The sequence below is a fragment of the Anguilla rostrata genome, chromosome 1 (genome assembly GCF_018555375.3).
Source record: "Anguilla rostrata isolate EN2019 chromosome 1, ASM1855537v3, whole genome shotgun sequence".
NCBI classification, from domain to species: Eukaryota; Metazoa; Chordata; class Actinopteri; order Anguilliformes; family Anguillidae; genus Anguilla; species Anguilla rostrata.
This window is the reverse complement of record NC_057933.1, coordinates 33,687,672-33,710,081: the sequence shown is the minus strand read 5'-3', so window position 1 is coordinate 33,710,081 and position 22,410 is coordinate 33,687,672. Positions and strand designations below refer to the sequence as shown.

Here is a 22,410-nt window from a genome sequence, read left to right as displayed (position 1 = left end):
GCAAGCGCTGACAATTTCTGATTGGTCGACTACTTGCAGTGTTATTTGTTTTATTTCAACCGCCATGTTTAAAAATCTTCAGCTGCAAACCCATTTATTTTCATAATAACTTCAAATCAAACTTGTATGTTATGCGGCGCAGTAGCCTACTTTTGGTTATAGCCTGCCAATGTCTTGGAATTATAACGTGTGCTCTTCTGTTCTTTTCTTGCTTTAGTATTCGTTTTATAAAATGCTAAGCATTCGTGCTGGGACAGCATATTACGTACCAAAACATTCAAACGGATTAATTTGGTTGCTGAATACTTTCTTCCGGATTTTCTTTGTTAGCCCGTTGTAATTGACTCAAAACGTTTGATACAGTTATGTGAGGTATGCGGTAGTTCTGCGTAATTCACATTGGTGATACAGTAAAAGCAAACTGGAAATCACCATCCGCACTTTTTGTCAGGGTAAAATAACAGTAATCTAGTAATCGTCCCTTTAGCTTTTTCAGACTGCCGTAATTTTACTCTGCCATTCTTCAATTCCACAAAAAGACCAGGAAGACTATGGACTAATTTATGGTGCATGGTTCGCATCTGGAGGGCACACTTCGCTGCTCGGCTAGCAGTAACTTCGAAGGAAAGCAAACGGTGGCTGTACCACTGCTAATTTAAATTTTCACGCAAGTCCGAGTTTTCGTTCTATTCTTGTCATTTTGCGATTAGCCTATATGGAATTGACGATGAGAAAGTAATCAAACAGCAAATTGTTTACAACGTGTGGATGTTTTCTGCTGTTGTTGCCAGTTATATTGGAAATGTGAATGCATTCTGTCGCTTCGGATGTCAAGACATGAAAGTGAATGTTCGCAGAAAAACATAATGAATGTGTTTGAGAGGATATATAAAACAGTTACAATCTGACTATTGGCGTGTTATATCCTATTTGTTGCATAACAACGGTAAAGTTCAACTACCAACCACAGTTTTGCTTGACAACGGTAAAATATGCCCAAACGGCTGCAGAAGAATATTTCACTTCCAGGTGATTAAATCGATAAAAATCAATAAATACAAAAGTAACCATATATAGTCATTGTTGGTAACCCGTTGTATGTAAGTGGAATAAACCCCTCCGGGCTGTCCCGGTTATTAGAAAATAATGTAGGCTACTTCGGTGGTAGTATGGGGTTACAGAAGAAATCATAGGACAGATGGACCGACGACAACGTCGCTTTTTCATACGTCAGTGGGCTAATTTGCCTAATCTTTGCAGGACTTTAGACTGTGGTGGAAACGCAGACAACCATGGGCTGAAGGAACCTTTTAGTTCCTTGAAAAGTAGTTCCTGGGACTAAAAGTTCCGGGTACTTTTGGTGGAAACGCGGCTTTACTTTCCTTCTGTCTTTATAGCAATACTTTCTGGTGTGATATGTATGATTGGCTAGAATCAATAATATTTTCTCTCTCCCATTTTACCAGAAATTATATTACATTTGGAATCATAAAGAAAACTGAACTTCTGTTGAATACTTTATTTATTTTACTGCTTTTACCTGAATGCCTGTTAGGTGCATGAGAGAAAGCAAGAGATTTAATCAATATTAAGTTTTATTTTTTATTCAAAAGGAAAAATGCACTGTGCTTTATATTTATATGTATATTAACAATGTGTAGTAATAAAATAAGAACTTGTCACCTACAGCAATATTGGCTCGTTTTCATTGTTTAAAAGAAAAATTACAATACGGGCAATGACAACCTGTCAATACGATTTGCTGTACTGTAATGTTGTTAGTCATGCTATCCTGAACTCTGGTAGTGACAATCTAAGTAGTACAAGGTGGAAATTATTCAAGATGTCATTGCCTAGTGCTGATCAATGTACCCCATCACTTATAACCTGTCCCGGTTAATTGTGCTTTGTGTCTGTGTGTTTAAAAAAAAAAAAAAATTTAATTATGACATACACACTAAGATATGACAAATCCACAGAAAAATGAACGTTCATATCCTCAGAAAAGCGAGGAGTAGCCTACAATTAAAAGGAAACCGCAAAGTGAATTCTAAAACAGTGGTATTCTACAAAAAGCTGTAGCCACTGAGGTGATGGTTGGTTTATCACAGCACACAGGCAAATTTTTTTTACCATGTTTATCATCTTCATAACCACTTCATCTTAACCAGCATCATTCAAAATAATTTAAGAGCAAATTAAATATAGCTACTCTCATTATTTAATTTATGTTGTCCTATTTATTTTTCAAAAGTGATTACGTTGTCATCATCAGCACCATCATCATGCAAAGACAGAAATACTACAACTAATAGCATTTTAATGATATTAGGATATTAGTATATCAAAATGAGAATGTAGTCTAAATAATGTTGTGGAATTAGCATAATAGAATCTCAATTTAAGAGCCACATATGCATAGCTTTATTAGCTACTAAATATTTATTTGTTACGAATCATCACCATGAACAATGGACACAAGAAAATTATGGCAGGTAACATTACCATTAATATTAATATATCAAAATAACAATATAATCAAAACAATAGTGGCGGTGGATTCATGTTATTCTAGGTCATGGTTTAATACTCTGCGTATTCTGATATATTGGTTCTGTGGAAGCAACACTGAATTCAACCCTTTTCTGCATCGATTAGCCAATAACAGTCTCATATTCGTTCATGTATGAGACGAGCAGGTGTGCTCGTCTAAACAGTTACGAGCACTGTGACGTAAAACTATGCTGACCAAATTGGAATGAAATCTAAAATCCTATATCTTCTTCTTTGGGACTCAACAAAAATTGGTGCCTGTGTTGTAATTAGATCAGTGTGAAGAAATTTTAGAGATAAAAAGTTCAAAATAATTGAATTTGGCCAGGGTAAATTCGTAGTTTTGAATGGACTTCAATAGGGAAATTTTTGGCACCAGAGGCTTATTAAACTGCAATATCTTGAGTAACCACTGGAGTTTATGAGCTTCACCGATAATGGCAATGCCTGGTCCCCTAGATTTACCTTACTTAAAATTTGTGCATCTCTCAGCCCTAAACAGTCGAGCAAGCGATTGGTTAATTCTTGGTAAATTCTTGGTAGACATACGCTCCCTGATTGGCTGCGTCTTTCAATTCTTGGTAACGATATTGGATTTCACTACCAAGAATTACAGAGACTCACTTCTTTTTTGGGGTGGTGTAAGATTTGATTGGTAAGTAATGAACGTGCAGAACGGGTCCTGAATGGTAAGAAATGGACCGAAGAGCTGGAAAGATTTGATTGGTAATAAATGGATGGGTCAGAGCACGTGATATATATTTTGTTTTGGAAAAATCTGAAAAAAAGGAAAATGAACCGGAACCTTGTTATTGATTTGTCCTTAGAGTATATAATATGTAGAGACAGCTATAGACTCCAATAGAAACCTATGGGGAGCACATCAGAACCAGGAACTTTCCAAGTACTGTCATTTTTATATATCTCATACTTTGTTTTCTCAAACTCTGTCGTATGGCTTGGTCATACACTGGGGAGTGAGCTTCTCCAACTTCCTTTTCCTTACCTTTGGAATATATTAACATCGTGCCTCTAGAATAACTCTTTTGAACCTGCCCCCACATTCAATCTTGCAATCAAGAATTTGCACCCAGTCTATTACTTAAATTTGCTCACATCTTATTAAAATTTGCTTGTCTGAAATAAAAAATTCTGGTCGTAGAGGAGACCTTCGCCAAAATATATCAAAACTAACTGCAGAATGATTGCTTGTCCCCAGTGGCTCAATGACCTCCATGTTACAAATCAGTGGAGATTGTTACATAGCACCAGATGCAGAATTAATTTCCCTCTTGTAGGCTTATTTACATACCATGCCAAAAAAGGTCATTTATAACATCAAAAAATTCTTCCTCACTTGTTCCTTGTCCTGTTATCAATTCCTGATTGTAAGGTAACTGAAGTTACCCTTAATAATAGGCTCACTTTCCTGACAAGTTTGTTTTATGTGTCCAAAAAGCATTGAATTCACACTACTATCTGAAGCTGGTGTAGCGCCAGTATTTGGCTCATGTGATCGTCCAGTAAACTTGCAAAATGTAGTTCAGTGATCTTTTTGAAGTTGAATTTTTTACAGTGTATGTGTGTTTGTGTGTGAAATCTTCCATAAAACAGGGAACAGGGAGCAGAGATCATATAGCCAGAAAAGATACTTAATCATTATAAGATAAATAAAAGATGATAAAATGGCCAACTGCATAGAGCCAGTGTGTACTTGGCTTAATTCCCTTTCTCTGCTACTTTATGGTTAACTATTCATTTGCATGTTTGAAAATGCTGCAGGTTTGAAACTCTACTGTCATACCTACAGGATACCTGAGCATACAGTATATTCAGCTGCATAAGTTGAAAATATGAAAAATGTAAGCTGTGTAATGTAATCATATCAGGATAAGGCCATCTTACAAATTATAATAATGAACACGAGTCATTGGACTATGCTGGAGTCCCCACATTAGATGGCACTCCCATTTCACTTTGCCCACATGCTCTACAGGCAGTCTTCATTCATCCTATGCTTCCAGGATCACACTGCACTCATCACTAATCTCTTCTATGTCATCTGCATGTGTAATGACATAAATGTCATGTAATGAAAGGGAGAAAGTGCAGTTGTACATACTTATATTTATTACTTATATATTATCTTTCCTAAAAGAGACCCCAGCGGGTTAACCCTTGCAGCACTGGCATCATGCTACCTCTGAATTTTACAATTCAGTTATTCAGATGTTGGTTTATTGCCATTGGTTGATAGATACAATTGGAACAAACATTTAGTCATAATTATTTCCATTTTAGAATGTTTGTTTATTTTTTACAAATTTCATAAGTTACATATTAGATTAAATCAACTGTAATTTAAACATCCGTGGTAATATTGTGATCTTTGGAACAGTTAAATATTTAGATTTCAGTAGCTAGCAATCCATGATATAATGACCTCATGGTTTAGATGTGTTTTCATGCACTAGTGTAATAAATATCCAATGTATTTTATGGGGCATTGGGATGAAAATGTGTTTCCTGCTATAGCATGTTAAAAATGATGCAAGAAAATGCTCTTAAACAGAGGCTGTAATACACACCAAAACCACAAGGTTGTAGAACATGCACACACAATCTCATTGCCTCTTGTTTGAGGTGCCTCTGTTGCCTGGTGCTGAATCCACACAGAAGTGAACTCCAGGACGGTCAGAATTCTTTGTGGCATGGAGTCAACAAGGTGCTGGAAACATTCCTTAGGGATTTTTGTCCATGCTGACTTCATAGCATTAAGCATTTCCTGAAGATTTTTCAGCCATATATTCATGATACTGTAAGAAACCCCTCAAACACACGGAACAGGAGAAGTGGCAAAGGAGTAGGTGTAATTTTACCCGGTGCTACTGGAACAGGATTAATTTAATGTTATCTTGGTTATCTGACTCTGACAAAATAATGTTTTAACCTTTCCTCTGTGCTAACAGTTATGTAGTGTGGCTCTGTACGGATCGCAATCTATCATGGTGAACATGGCATGTGTAGCCTGCCTAAATAGAATTGTTTATCTTGCTATGGCATTAATGTATAGGCAAGTGGCTACGGAATACAGATATCCTGAGTTCTGAGAGTTACATCAGATATGTAGTTTTTAGATTATATTTTCAGATAAGACAGTCACTGTCTGCAAGTACACCTCCACACTTCACACCTCACCAAATCAGCATTGCCAGGTTGATACCCCCCCCCCCCCTTAATCATGCCCCCTCCCTTGTAGAACCACTTAAAAATTCATTCTTTTCTTTAGCTGGTTAGTCAGATTCAGGAGAAGGGAAGTTGTTCTTGGGTGCTTAACTTCAGCCAGTAACATTCTGTTGCGGTGGAGTTTCTGGGGTGGATATCGTTACCACCCGAGGAATCTGAACTTTGCATCTGGGCCTGGTGTTGTGATTTGTTTGGTGCACACAGTATGACATTTCTGTCTTATAGCTTACCTGCCATTGTTACATTTTTATCCATGACTTTTTAGAATATCCTGCTCTCTTTTCTTTTATGGAATCTTGGCTTTGTATGGGACTATTTTGGGAGATTTCCTTTCATTTATCGCTTGTGAGACTAACTTGTCTGCGCCTGTAACATTTGTTATTTTTTTATTTATACCTTATTTGTTAAGGTAGTTGAACCTGGTCTTTAGATCAGACATGAATATTTGTTGTAACTTAAATTTCTTAATTATCATCTGGTTGTACATAATGTACAACTGTACATTTGATAAAGGTTGATCCAACAGGTTGCTCTGCCTATCAAAAAATTTGGTGATTTCATTAATAATTGATATCTTTGATAATAATTAACAAATTAAATAGACTAAATTCTATTACATATTGGATAAGTGGTGATTTTAACTGTTGATTTCAATTGATCCTCACTTCACCGACAGTTAGGATCCTGAAACTGCTAGGTGCGCAGTGGTAACAGTCAAAAAGAAATGCCAGGTTAAAGTGAATTCAGTTTATTTTACAATATGTTCAATGACAGTAATATGAAGATGCCTAAGTGTGTGCGTAGTGAGATGGCTTTACGTGAATGGAATGTAGTCGATTGTATTGAGTCTCCCTGAACCACTGCACTTTTCCTATTATGTACTCAAAGATCAAAGCAAAATAACAAAACATGTTATGCACTATCTCTGTAAGCATATAATACCGGATTAACCTTTGTTTCTGGATGGGTGCTGACCCAAAGGTTTCAAGATCTTTAGTCAGCACTCCACCACCAAAGACACAAACTTGTTTCCCAAGATGTCAGCTTTCCAACAATACAAAACATAATTACACTGTATTAGGGAAAACCCAAATTTTACATAATGCTGATCCAGTAGGATGTTCTGCAACTGAACACTGTCTTTTTATCACCCCTGCTGACTCCCGGTTAGCACAGTAAACAGTCTGTTTTCCTTTGGGGGTCTGATAAGGGGCAAACTTCTGTAAACCAGCCTACACTGTGAACCTCCTGTTCACCCCCCTTCCCAAAGGTGCTCTGTTGGATTGAAATCTGGGGACTGTGCAGGCCATTGGAGGAAACTGAAGTCACTGTCAAGTTTGTGGACCCAGCTTGAGATGATGTGTGCTTCGTGACATGGGGCATTATCCTGCTGGGAGTATCCATTTGAGAAAGGGAACACTGTGGCCATAAACGGAAGTATATGGTCAGCAACAATGCTTTCGTAGGCTGTGGCATTCAAATGATGCTCAACTGGAAGCCTAATGCATGCCAAGAAAACTCTCTCCACACCATCACCACCACCAGCAGCTTGCACAAGGCAGGGTGGATCCATGGATTCATGCTGTTTCTACCAGATTCTAATCCTACCATCCGCATGTTGCAGCAGAAATCAAGAGTCATCAGACCAGGCAACAATTTTTCAATCTTCAATTGTTTTGGTGATCACTTGCCCACTGTAGCCTCATCTTCATTTCACTCAAGAGTAGTCAGTCAACACTATAAAAGCAATAAACCACACATGCAACAAGAACCCACAATAAAATAAGTATTATTTTCATTACTAAAGCTACAAACTGATATTTAAATACTGACAGCAAAGAGCACATTAGAAAACCCCGTAAGATAACATGTCGGATATGTTCTGTGTGGTATATTTATTTATCTTAAAAGCCCTTTGAGTCACAATATAGCATCTCTCATTGGCATATGAATGACTTTTTCTTAATCATAAAATTATTATGAAAATGCAAATAAAAATGTTTGCATTCTCATAATGTATTTTTTAAAGAATTTATCATCATACTTATAATGAGCACAGAAGGAGAAAAGTCAGCACCATAATATTTGGGACAAAGACATTTTTTATTGATTTGGCTTTGAATTCCACAATATTTGATTTGTAATCAATCAATTCACATGTAGTGCACATTCTCAGCTTTTATTTTAAAAGGGCATTTTTATACATTTTAGTTTCATCATGTAGAAAATACAGCATTTCTAAATGGCTTCCTTGACTTTCATTGGCACAACTCTGGTCCTCCTGTTGAGAAACAACAATATCAGACTCCAAAGGCAATCAAATGTTAGAATCCAAAATAAATACTGAAAGCTTTCTTATACCTGCACGAAGGAAGCAATTGAAATGTATAAAAAGTGTAATTTCTGCATGAGGGAACCAAATACCCTTTAAAAAGCTGGGAATGTGTACTTCAACCACATGTGAATTGTTTTATTACAAATCTAAAATTGTGGAGTACAGTATATATATATATATATATATATATGTATAGTTTCAAGAAAATGTTTGTGAACCCTTTGGAATTACTTAGATTTCTGCATTAATTACTCATTCACATACTATTTCCAACCAAGACTGAATATTTAAATATATGCATTCAGGATTGACAAGAAGTATAATTATTAGTTATTAGTTTAAGGAGACTTAGATGCAGTTCAGACCACATTTAATGAGCAATTAATGCAGAAATCCAAGTAATTCCAAAGTGAACTCCATAATGTTTTTGTTTTTTTAACCAATGTTTGATATATGATTTTTTAACCAAAGTTTGATAACGGCGGGACATCATAATATCTGTTAAGGCAAGGTTGTATTCTGTCTACTGATGTTGATGGAACAGTAGCAAAATTCAAGATGACCAATAACAATGTCACAAAAAAATGTCAGTTGTTTAATTGTAACAATCATGAGTTTTATAATATAAAATAAATTATCACATTATTTAAAAATTCGGTATGGAGGTATGGAGATGAGATCCTGTATGGAATTTAAAGGAAATATTAAATATTAATGCACCACTCAATGGGAAATGGCATCAGAGGCCATGTCTGATGTACTTATCATCACTGTACATACACATCGTTCAGAGTGAAGTAAAGAACAGTGTAATGGTTTATCACTGGGCAGTCACTCTGGACTTTCACAAATGTGCTTTGCAACTGCCTCATGGAGGAAAGGTCAGAAGGAGAAGTATCGAGCAAACCACTCTTGTCGTTGGGAGTCAGGTGTTGCCGTGGGTGACTCTTCCTTATCAGGAAGGCTGCATGAAGAAAGCAGACCGAAGCATTGTGACATTAAGATCACATTGCCACCTGAAAAGCAACAGGGTTATGACATGGGTACTCTCAATGTCTTGCACTTTGTTTTTTCTCCAAAGCCCTTTTTAAATACACCTCATGTAACACTAAAGCAAAGTGAACACAAAAAAATGGCACATGCTATTTTCTGGCATATGTATGTTTTTGGTGTGCATTTGATATATACTTAAATTTCCCCTTTCCATTTTCAAGTACTGATATGCACATTAAATGAAATGAAATATATGGTAAGTTTTGGTTTCCTTTATATATAGATATTGCCACTAAAGAACAAGCTTTTGATTTTCAGGGCACAGAAACTATCATTATGAACAGGGCTTACATCTGCTGATTGCTATGATGCTGGAGGTGTGCAAATAAGGGATTTTCTTGTCCTACAAGGTCAACATCAAACAGTTTTAATTCCAGTTCTTAAGATTCAAATTATATGGCTAAGAAATGACCATATACGTAGCCTGTTAAAATTGTAATAAGACCATTTATTATTTTTAGCTATAAAGTTTCAATCAATGGATAAAAATGCATTAAATCACCAAGTTTCAGTATACCCCAGTCTTTATATAGATGCCACAGTTCCATGGTAACCAATCTACCCTGTTTTGGACAATGCTGTCATATTCACAGCTGCATGCAAATACAAGCTACGTAGCAACACATGCCAAACACCTTAAATTGCATAACATCACATGCCAAATGGTTGGTCAACATTGCTCATCAAAAAAGGAGTGAGCACAAGACAAACAAGGTTTAATTTATGAAAAGGCAGAGATTCAACGACAAAAAAGGGGGACAATTCAAAATATGCATTATTTTTATGGTTATACCTCCACATTCATTCCAATGGAAAAATACAAAAACCAAATGATGGAGACTCACATGCTAATATGAACTCAGAACTGACTGTGGACACTGCAACGGCACAGCTTATAAAACTGACCACTCCAATCATAGATAAAAGTTAAAAGAAAAAAGTATGGGATGAAATGTGTAAGACGTGATTTTAAATGATGATAATTGACATGCAGTATATACTGAACAATAAGGTAGTAAAATTAATCAAAAACTACACAAGCATGTGCACGTCCATAAATATTCAAATGACCATAATGTTGCATGCTCTGATCCGCTGCCCTTAAAAAGCCCTTGGAGCATTGTTCTTTTCCCCCAAACTGATTGTGTCATTTCCACAGAGGTTTGCACTGAAAAAGAAAATAGATGGGAAATCTCCAATGCAATATCTCTCAAGACACAACTAGAACCAGACAGAACCTTGGGCAAAGACAAAAAGAGCACCTCCTTCAGAAACATGGCTAGCCAAGGGGAAATCCTTACACTGGCTTGCATGTCAGATCTGTTGTCCCAGATCCTTCTTCAGCTGTTAACTACTGAACTTCAAATATAATAATAAAAACCCTTATTATCTATCTGAGCCATTGATAATGTAAGCTAACTCTGTACATTTTGTAATTTCCGCACCATCTTACCTGATTTCAATAATATTTTAAATGCTCAATTTTTGTTCAAACCTGCTGTCTGACTATTGAGTCATTCCTTGTTGGTTTTATTGTGATTCCATTGCTGAATTAGTAAACTATTTTCCAAGATCTCAGAGAGATTGCAATCTCATTGAAACATCATGGTGAAATAAAGGTTAAATGCTGATAATACAAAACCTAATTTTCTTTATATGCTAACAGGTCTTGACACTCTCAAATCCTCAGCAAGGCTATTAAGAAATACAAAATGCGGATGCATCTTTGTTTTATCTTTGGCAGCAAATGACAGCAAATATAAAGGAAAACTCCAGGCAAAAACACTTACTTTGTTAGCAAATGTGTATTAAACTCCATTGTGCCTGCAGTGGCAATATCACTGTGTGACAACATGTCATGTACAGAACTGGCGTTTAACTGCGAAAAACTGAAATGCTACACAAAATAGCACAATAGGACTTGGGTTGCGTTTTACATCACCAATATGCTATTTGTTTCTAATGATGTCGAAGTGTTGTAGGCTGGAGTTATCCTTTAAAAATAAGGTACAGTACCATACCCAGACAGCTGTCTAAAACTACAAAAGATGGCCAGATTTTTATTTAACTTTTAAAAATTGAATTATCACAAATATCCCAGTGTATAAAGCTAGTCTGTACAAAAATAATCTATGTGGAGTATGGCCTCTTTGCCCTGAAAGTAGTTTTTTCCTGAATTTGCAGCTCAAAGCAGAGGTTTTTTCTTGCTGAGAAGCACACCTAATCTTATCCTATAAGCACACCTATTCCTTGGCCTTTTAGAAACCAAATACCACCATGCAGAATCACAATAGTATGAGGCAGGCCGGAGTGAAAACCATTAGAGCAATCCTCTGAATTGGAGCATGTCCCTGGTACTGTCGCCCCTGAGGGGATGGATTAGTGATGAGGTGTGCCTCACCTCGTGAGTTTGGTGGACTCTTTCAGAGGAGGGTTTGATGGGGACACAGGTTTGATAGTGTCGAGCTCAGGGTGGTGAATTGGGGAGTTGGGGGCAGGGTCTAGATGGCTGGGAGGGGGAGGCCCTCTCCCTGTCCCAGACAATTCCAGAGCGCCTAGACTTGGAGAGCTGGTGAATCTGTTCCCTGACTTGTCATTCTTTCTCTTTTGCTACACAAAAGAAGACAAACAAAAAATAATGGCAGGGAAAGTCTAATTAGGTACAAGCTCTCTCTCTTAAAAAGAAGCAGAACACAAACCTGCTGCTGTAAGCATTCAGTCATGAATGGAAAAAGTTATCTTGGCTGCTTTGGTTTAAAAATATATTTTGTCGTCTGAATGGAGAAGCTATGAAAAGGGACAGCAACAAATAATTTCTTGAAAAGTATAATTGAATCAGATGGATGAACAGGTATATAAAACAGGAACATCTGCATGCACAAACACATGCATCCGTGCACACACACACACACACATTCCTAAAATGCAAACCCAGGTGGGTGCTACACATTGGTCGTGGGTGAGGGGAGTTCCCACTCATCACTGTAAAGCACTCTGAGTGTTCGGAAAAGTGCTATATAAATGTAATGATTCATTCATTCATTCATTCATTCATTCAAATGCTGAACACGTTGGCCATGCAAAGAGATTCATTGTACCAAAACAGGTCTGCAGCATTACTGCTGTAATGGAACACTGCTTTCCTCGGCAATCAAAGTGCTTCTTTCCAAAGATGAGAGTGGAGTTTTTCCAAATTTAGGATAACCTGATCAAACCACATATTAAAACAATTTAAAAGGCTTCAGTTCATACAGCTAGTAGAAATTTAGAACTGTAGAACTGACTTTGGTGCTCTACTCTGTAGCTTCTAAATTGTCCATGAAATTACTTATTCCATAGTTAGATACCAATCACTGATCTTGGATGGTCCCTAGATTTTACATATAATGGTTAGGACAAAGATTAGCAACTTGAGCCCCGATCTCAAAAAGGGAACTTTGTAAACACTTTTCAGGGCAGTGAAGTGAATCGGATCATTGTGAATTTAAGTCTTAGCTTACATTGCTTCCATCACTGTACTGTCTGTCTCTCAAAAGCTGCAAAAATGGGACAGCCTTTGCCAAAAAAGTCATGCAATCTCACAAACACACTGAGTGAGAAGAATGAATTTTGATACTGGAGTGAGATTGTGGACAGTGATATACACTCATAAAGATATTTGGTAAGTGTGCTGATTTCTCAACTAAAAGTATACAGCGTGGTGTGTTTGAATCACATACTTGTGAATGAGGGGGGAAAGTGTTTATGGGTGGGTAACCTGATTAATTGAAAAGGGAGCACAGAAAGTCGAGCACCTAATACAATGACCTTAGGTAAAAACCATACAGTAGTATTTTTTTATCACATTTACCAGCACTGCTCTATATTATTTAAATAAACTTCAAACAGTGTGTTCTTTATCAACTATAAAATGAGCATGGATTTTTAAATTAGTTGTATTCAGATGCATTGACGGAGCAAGATCTTGTGAATGTCTGAAAAGGACAAGGTGAATTTAAACCTGTTGTGGTGTACTCACCTTTACGAGGGGGTTAATGACGCCAACATTGGGGCTGGGGTTGAACACTTTGTTGAAGTTAGTCTCTCTGTTCACCAACTCCAGCTGATAGAATTTTTTGTCATCCTGTCCACAACAAGAGGAGAGAGGTGTGCTAAGCTTAAAAAAGAACTACAGGAACCTAAGCTGCTCTTTGAGAAGCAAATTGCCTAAGATGAAAAAAGTAATCCTAAATGTTTTTTCAATACTGCAGTAGGAAAAGGAAAGTGAGGGAGGATGTTAGGTGCACAGGAATGAATAAAAAGCTTTATAAGAATAAGGATATTGCTAATACCTTAAATAGTTACTTTGTTGAGAGTTTAACTAGACAGGGGGTTACTAATGGACTGGAAGGCATATTCAGTATTCAGAATGTCTTTGCAGATATTGATATAAAGAATAAAGAAGTACTGGATAAATTAAATATATTAAAGACAAATACGGCAGCAGGCCCTAATGGCATATACCCAAGGGTATTCAAAGTGTTAGGTAAGATCATCTTTAAACCACTGGCAGGTATATTTAAATATCTGAGGACTGAAAGCAAGGTAATATTATACCAATATATAAGAAAGGGGTCTGTACTGATCCAGGAAACTACAAGTCCGTCAGTTTAACTGGCATTGCATGTAAAATACTAGAATCTATCATTAAAGACAAGTCAGAATTGTTTCTTGAATATAACAACATCCTAAGGGATAGCCAGCATGGTTTTTGCAAGGGAAGGTCATGTCTGACAAATCAATCAATCAGATTTTATTTGTATAGCATATTTTAAGCATTTGTCACAATACGCTTTACAGACAACCCTGGCCTAAACCCCCACAGTAGCAAGCTGAAGGCAACAGTGGCAAGGAAAAACTCCCTGTGGCAGATGGGAAGAAACCTTGGAAGGAACCAGGCTCAAGGGGGAAACCCATCCTCCTCTCGTCGGCTCAGGGTGCTGACTGGTGACCAACATGTCCGTCAGTTTTATAGGGTTTATGATGATATGACAAACCTTTTGGTATTCTTTGAAGAAGCTACCAAGTGTTTTTACTGTAACAAGTCTTATGATATTATATTCTTGATTAAGGTATTGAAAAGGTACCACAAGAGACTTATTAGCAAAATGAAGACAGTAGGGATTACAGGAGGTAAATCAGATTCAGATGGATTCAGAACTGGCTACAGGGTAGAATGCAAAGTGTAGTTGGTGGGATATTATTTGAGCTGGGGACTATGGGAAGTGGAGTCCCACAAGGATCGGTGCTGGGACCACTGCTCTTCCTCATTTATATCAATGACCTTGGCAGAGACATAGAAAGTATATTAGTCACATTTGCCAATGATACAAAACTAGGAGGCCCAGCTAATAGTTTGGAATCTACTAAAGTAATCCAAGAAGATTTAAACAAAATCTAGAAGTGGGCAGAAATGTCACAAATGAAATTCAATATATCGCCACACGTGAAGTTCTGAACGTCGGAAATAAAAACATTAGGCATGATCGCTTTATGGGAGGAACAAAATGGGCATGTGCTCAATTAAAAAAAAAAACTTGGGAGTAATGTTTGATGAAAGCCTTTCAGGTTCTAGGCACTGTACTTCTGAACGTCGGAAATAAAAATATTAGGCAGGATTACTTTATGGGAGGAACAAAATGGGCATGTGCTCAATAAAAAAAAAAAAACTTGGGTGTAATGTTTGATCAAAGCCTTTCAGGTTCTAGGCACTGTACTGTAGCAGTAAAAAAAGGCCAACGGGATGCTGGGATATATAGCCAAAAGTATTGAGTATGAATACTTATCTTATACAATACATTTGCTAGACCAAATTTGGAGTATTGTATACAGTTCTGGGGACTGTACTACAAGAAAGATATAAAGGCCCTGGAAAAGGTTCAAAGAAGGGCGACCAAACTGATTCCTGGTATGAAAGATAAAAGCTATGAGGAAAGGAAACCTGTTAGCACACATGCCAAATCTGGCCAATCCTTGCCCATTTAGGAGGTACACTATTTAAAGGTTTATAACTCCAGATGTGAACACGACAGATACTTGTAAAATGGCTTAAATGATGCAGGACATTTGTACTATTTACAATACTAGCTTAGATTAGTTTATATTCATAATTTTGGAAGAAATAAAGTGCCACAAATGCAATTGTCTAGGCAAAATCAAAAATGAATTTGCTCTTTTTTTAGTTTGCAATGAAATACTGAGAAATTGCATATATATAGTAGGTTAAACTATGCATGTCCTGGATCAAAAACTACTTGACCATAAGTTCATGAAATCTAAGGGTGGATATGTAGAACTACAAAAACTAAGCAGTGTACCCAGCATGATACAACAGTGAGTTTCTTGAGTCAAAACAGTTGATGTAGTGAAACACATGAACATGTTGTGATTTACAGCAATGCATAATTTAGACATTTTGGATTGATTTGGAGATGCTGGGTACACTGCTTAGTTTTTGTAGTTTTTGCTCAGAACTTCTCAAGAATAATAGTATTTTCCAAGAAATGACGAAAGTCATCGATAAAATTTCGCCAGGTGCAGTGTCTTTACTGCTACCACAGACTGTATGTGCAATGCAGCTATACTGAGACAAAACCTTCGGTTACGTTGAGCTATAAAACGCTATTCCAAAAGTAGAATTAGACATATTATACATCGTTAGAAAGCATATTCTGTCACCTATTGGATCGATTAACTGTGAATCAAGCCAGATTGTACTACAAAAGACGACAACAGCGAACACAACATGTGTGGTATTACACACAGCTATTTTGGAAGGTACCCAGGCGTCAAAAAGAGCGTATATTTCACAAACAGATTGTCCAAGACAATATATGACCACCACTCTGTCTGGAAAGGGACATCCCTACGCATAAAACCAATGATAAGGTTGTATATTTATTCAATATTTAGTTCCAGATATTGACTGTAGAATGACATGGTATAATTTTTGAAAACATTGTCTCGTTTATTTCGTTATTTAGTGAGCAGCGTTTTCACTGCTGGATTGGCATATTTTATGGCTATTGTTGGGTTTATCTTGTTGCTATGACGAAATACGATTATTGAGTGGTGAAATAATATTTTTATGAATAACCAGATATACAATATTGTCCATTATGTCATGGGTGGGGGTCACAGATTAGACTGCAGGGAGGGGGTGTCGTGTATCTTCTACTAATGAAACTAAAACAAAGCGTTTCTGTTTTCAACTCACACTTTGGTTGCAGGAACAATGGATGTTTGAGTTGAACAATCCAGGCACGCCGGGGGTGTGTGCTAAGAGGTTAAGATGATTTATCACTTCAAGATTAGTAAAAGGAGACTTAGGGGTGATCTGATTGAGGGTTTTTAATTCATAAAGGGGATTAATAATGTGAACTACAAGAGATTCTTCAGGTTTAGTTCTGTTAGCAGAACGAGGGGACATAAATGTAAATTAGTGAAAGGTAAATTCTGCACAGACATTAGGAAGCATTTTTCACACAGAGAGCAGTCATTGTATGGAATAGTTTGCCATGTCATGTAGTAGAGGCAGAAACTATGGGGATTTTCAAGAACAGGAAAATGGCGAGCATTGCTGGGCTGAATGGCCTGTTCTCATCATTATGTTATGTTACTGTATGTTATGATATGTTATGTTGAATGTTGCTCAGTCTAAACTGCTTCTGCCAGTACCAGTTAACAATAGGTGAAACTTAATCTCTGAAAGTTCATTTTTAACCAGAGATGTGACGTGATGTGTGGTAAATGGCTGGCCTGTGGAAAAAATGTTGCCCTGGTTCTGACATTCTGTATGTGAATGCTCACCACTAGCTTCTTGACCAGTGCTTCTCTCTCTGACACCATGTCCTTTAGCTCCGCAATCGCCTGGAGATCCTCAGCCCGACTCTCTCTTTTCCGGAATTTGTTCTCTGTACCCTCAAGCCTGAGAAGAAAAATGGAAGTGACACAAAACATGACCTCATTAACTTACCTTCAGGTTAGTTTGTGCTGCTTTCGTTAGTAAATATGAATACTTCAGCAATTGCAGTTTATGATAAATATACTTTATCTTAATGCCCTGTGACTTTTAAGTCATTGAATTCTGAGATTCACCCATAATATAGGTAAACCTGTCCCTTCATTTATTTTTTCTTTATGCATTTATTTATTATTATTATTATTATTATTATTATTATTATTATTATTATTACTATTATTGCTTATTTTTGAATATGTTTTTATTCTTGAAAGCCCTTATAAAAGGGAATTCCAAATTATATATTGTATGATTACACAGGGCAATGGATAAACTTAATTTAGTATATTGCAAGGACTTCACCCACTCATTTCATATCTAAAAAAACAATAATGACATTGTTTACAATATTTGTGACTCTGTGCCAGGCACCACAACTGCCTCAGATCATGCCTCAAGCATAGCTGGGGGGAAATATCTCTTTCAAAGAATTCTGGCCAGTACTGACCATTGATGCCTGTCATCAATGAATATTCATAGCAGGCAGGCCTGGAATGTGCTATGTTTTTCAGAGATTTCCTGGTATAATGTTGTGGCAGGGCTTGGTTTGTGGAAGAGGTTCAGGGCAATCAGAGGACCACTGGTTAAGTGGGCACATGCACCTGGAGTGCATCAATAATTAATCCAGGCATTTAAAAAGTGCTTTCTTCCCAGTAGGTGGCTGTGACAGAGGAAAACACAATCCAAGAGAGAGTGGAAGGTACCAGCATGTAAAAGGCTGAAAAGTATTTTGTAGTTTTGGTTATTTTATCTTTGTTATTTTAGTTTAGTTTTTATTATTTTTACCCGGATAGCCTGAGGGAGAAAGGCAAAGCTGTTTTGTTTATTTTTGTAGTGACTGCATTCACTCTCTCTCTCTCGCAGTTGCTAAATAAACACCGGAATATTCTAGGATTTTCGTATCTCTCTGCATCCAACTCTTCTGTCCAGAAAAGGAGTGTGTCATGGCGTGCGATACATGTTTTTTGGCCCAGGAAGATTCATAACAAACAAAACAAGTAAATCTTGCTGTTGATGAGTATACATAAGGACATGTGAATTCCTTGGAAATATTTAGGTTAATCGGGGTATATGCCAGAATTTTGGTGACGCTTTCTATGAAAGGCACTGTATAGAAGAAATTATCTCTGCAACCCAAAATGAGGCCACTCGACATTGATTAGTGACACAGATCTACTACTAAGCCAAATACTTCCGTGTGTTACACACACTCAGATAATTCCTGACAGTGATTCCAATTAAAGAGGTTCTAATGAGGGTTGTACTTTTACATCTGGTAAAGAACACACGCATATGTGTGTATGCTTAAATACATGCATGCATGCACTCTTGACACACGCAGGCGCACACACACACACACACACACACACACACAAATACAAACCTACAAGGGCATGCACATATGTGCACATACACATACAAGATCTGCAGCGCAGAGATCTTGTCCTTCAGCAGCTCCTGAGCCTTGTTGAAATCTGACAGCATGTTCTGCATGTCCTTGCTGTGAGTTGCATTCAGCTCGCCCATCTCCCTCTCATGCTTCTTCAGCAGGTCCTGCTCATGGGCCCTGAGCATGCCAGAAAGGTTTTATAAACACATACAGTTTTTTAAAATATGAAAAAGAGGATGCACATGTAATATAATAGATCTGCAAATTCCAGACATACATTTAATGAATTGTATTTACAATTCCAATACATAAAATGTTTAGCATTGTTTTGTCCCTATGTGGCCAAAGAAGGTAGAAATGTAGTGAAAGAGATTGAGGGGTAAAAATATGGGTTTCAGTCTTTATGCATACATATAGGGACAACTATTAAATGACAGTACATTGCTTGTTAGGCAGTCACATACATTTTTTTCTTGAGATCTCAGTCCATGCAAGATTGTAGAGAATCTGGGCTACCCAGATCATAGAATCAGTGCTCACCGTCTCAAATATAGTCCAAGAAGGGGCCCCAGATTTTTAAGAACTTTAGAGGTATGTCCTTGAGCCAAAATCCTATCTCCTCGCAATGAAAAGAAGACCACTGAGCAGTTTCAATACGGGGGGTTTAATGTTCAATGCTGAGTGTAACCCAAGAATGCCTGACATAGGTTTAATATCTAGGCTTTTCCCAAACATAACATCAATTTCCTTACAGGCCCCAAAAGTCTCTAATAAATGAGAAGTCAAAAATACAATAAAAGTATGACCACTTCACAGGAGTAAAGTGGAGCCTATGAGTAATTCCAAATTGCATCTCTTTAGCGTTGTTGGTGGATATGCAACCAGATAGGCTTAATCAAACACTTTCCCACTCACTATCTAGGATATTTCCCCCCAGATCAGCCTCTCTGGGATCACCTGAGATTGACAAGGATTTGTAGAACCTGGCAATAGGTGTTCTGATGTCACAGTCTCGAATGACCCTCTCTACAGGAGAATGGGAGAACCCATCAGGGTGTAACCAAACGGTGGAGGAAATATAACTGCACACATGCGGGTACATGAAAAAGGTGATTTGTAGGAAGGCTGTACTGCTCCCAGAGCTGGACGAAATACTTCACAATGCCAACTGCCACAAAGTCTCAAAGTCTGCCATCTACAGCATGAATGCCCTTATTCCACTCTACATTCAAGTGATAAGAGCAGTGTTTGATACACACGATGGTAGGACGAGCATGGGCACATCTTTTTTTTTTTGCTGGGAAGGGTGGACTCTAATCATACAGAATCATTCAGACCGCACCTTTTTAAATATCAGGCGCATTGTCTTTTCTGATTGTTTGGAAGTGCTGAAAAATTGACCGCTAGTCAATCTGCGTTTGAAACCGCATACTACACACTGCATTACTGTGCTCTACACAGTAGTATACAGCATGCCACCATATATTATTCATACTGCTGTGTAGTGAACAATAGTCCAATGACATCGTCAGAAAAAAAATTTACTACCAAGAGAGCGCAGTTTTACCTCAGATAAGTACAGTTTCTACCAGAGTATAACAGCAAGAATCAATAGTTTTTTTTTCTTCCAAAACATGTCCTACCTTCCATTGTTCAATTCAATAATGATGCTCAGAGGAGGCGACGAGGCATTTGGACGAAGAAGGAAAATTCTGCCTTTGATTTTTTAACATGAATCCACTCTAAGTGCAAGCATAATTAGCTAACAGTTCTGCATGCTATCAAATAATTATGATTGTTAAAATATCGGTGCAAAGCTCTTTTTACTGACTCGGGAGTAATGATTTGTTTTCTCAGCTGAGTCATTTATTTTACTTGTTTGATTGACTGAGCGGCTCCGTTGCACTCCAACCGACATGTTTTTAAACATAATAAGAGGGGTGGGCTAAAATTCATATCACAATATTTTCCACTGTCCGGACGATATCGATATGATATAACGAAATATGAGAAAAAAATTCTGAATCACTTTTTAGTAGCCCTTCTTAGTTAAATTACAGTATGTATTTTAACCTTATATAACCAGAAAGAGTATGCACCTGAAAAGGTTATTTTTTTATTGTGTAATTGTTTTTCTCGAACGGTGCAAACATGTAACATGAATAAAGTTAGGCCTATATGAATTACATTAAATATTATTTAAAATTAAATAAAATATTTCAAGTACACAGGAGATAAAAAAAAATGAAATAATTTTTTGCTACATGGAAAATAGGGTCATTACAAACTCAAATATGTTAAAAACTGTAACCTTTTCAAACTAAACTTTTCAAGCCTCAACCATCAAATATCAATCTTCACATCAACCTTTTTCACAAGTTCCGTGCTACGAACACCAGCCTGTTGACCGTTTCTGGCTTCAGTGTTGCCCTGCGAAATGTGACATGTGACCACATTGCCCCCAGTGCTGAATGCCCTCTTAGAGGGCGAACTTGTAGCAGGGATGCATAAGTACTTCTTTGTCAAACAACTAACACGTGGGAAATTAGATCCGTGAAATCGCCACCACTCCAAAGGATCAGACTCACTGTCTGCTGCCATCGCCAGAATGTCGCTGTTCAGCTCTTGCTCGATGATCTGCCTCTGTGAACATGAGGCAGGTGCACTGCTGGTCTTCTTAACCTCTTAATGTCCTCCAGCTTCTCAGTGGACATGTACATGGTCTTGAATCTTGGGTCCAGAAAGGTAGCCATGGTGAGCAGCTCATCTGTTGCAGGGTCAGTGTACTTGTCATTCAAGTAATCGAGAACCTTAATCTTGATCTCCTGGGTCAGTTCTGTATCGCCCTCATTCTGATTCAGAACCTCATTTAACAGATGGATGACAGGCTTCAAATAGGACATGCTCACATACGCTTCTCCTGAGAGGGCATCTGTAAAATCCTGGAGTGGCTTCAGTGCTGCTGTGACCGATTCCAAGACCTGGATGTCTTGTCAGGTAGGTACAAGGTGCCGTGTCTTTTTGTCTGCTGCCAGGACTTGTGTAATGGCCTTTTCCTGCTCCAGGACTCTTTCAACCATCTGCAGACGAGATCCCCACCTTTTCGGGGATTCCGTAATGAGCGTGTGCAGGGGCAGGCTTTGTTTATTCTGTGCACTCATCAGGGCCTTGTGCTTTTTCCAGCTGTATGAGAATGTGCTGACTACATTCTTGCACACCCCTGTGGCCCGGGAAACCCGAGTTTCGTTTTGGACACTCCTCTCAGGAAATTGGAAATAAGAAATCAAATAATTACTATAGAATCACAATACAATAGCAATCACAATCTGCTATAATTACAACAATGTAATGTACAACATGGACACTGGACATTACAAATCTAACACATGCATAGATTTACATTCAACTGTTAGTTGTGATACAAGAGCTAGGTTGCTTTATAAGACTGGTTCATTTATAGAGTAAGGTAAGTTAGTTGTTAATTAAAAAGAGGGGTGATAAATTCACGTATTAAATTAATATATAAATTCATATATAATCTATTCATTATAAATAAATAAAAATGCAATTTGGGTACTGTTTGGATATTGCACACATTTACAAATCTGATGTGCTTAGATTTACATGACTGATGTGAGCTGTATTTTTTCTTTATAATAAGCATCATACACGGTAGGCTACAGTCTTGAAACTTACCAATAGCATTGTGCAGCCTGTGTCCGAAACACCCAAGGTCTGTCCACTTATTCAGCTGTCGGTTGTCATACATACTTG

The 22,410-nt window shown here is 37.5% G+C and overlaps 1 protein-coding gene across 5 annotated transcripts in view; it reads right to left on the bottom strand.

Annotated features, from left to right (window-relative positions):
- Positions 1 to 8,803: 8,803 nt before the first annotated feature.
- Positions 8,804 to 22,410, bottom strand: part of LOC135255016 (protein FAM184A-like) — a 135,399-nt gene continuing 121,792 nt past the window's right edge. The window contains exons 14-18 of one of the 5 annotated variants that reach the window (XM_064335695.1): positions 18,631 to 18,813; positions 17,036 to 17,153; positions 13,206 to 13,310; positions 11,589 to 11,797; positions 8,804 to 9,098 (exon numbers count right to left, since the gene is read on the bottom strand). In XM_064335695.1, coding sequence (XP_064191765.1) covers positions 9,017 to 9,098; positions 11,589 to 11,797; positions 13,206 to 13,310; positions 17,036 to 17,153; positions 18,631 to 18,813 — 697 coding nt within the window. In that variant the 3' untranslated portion in view covers positions 8,804 to 9,016. Of the gene's footprint in view, positions 9,099 to 9,541; positions 10,356 to 11,588; positions 11,798 to 13,205; positions 13,311 to 17,035; positions 17,154 to 18,630; positions 18,814 to 22,410 lie in introns of those variants that run through there. The other 4 variants (XM_064335710.1, XM_064335702.1, XM_064335716.1 and 1 more) reach the window with 4 other exon arrangements.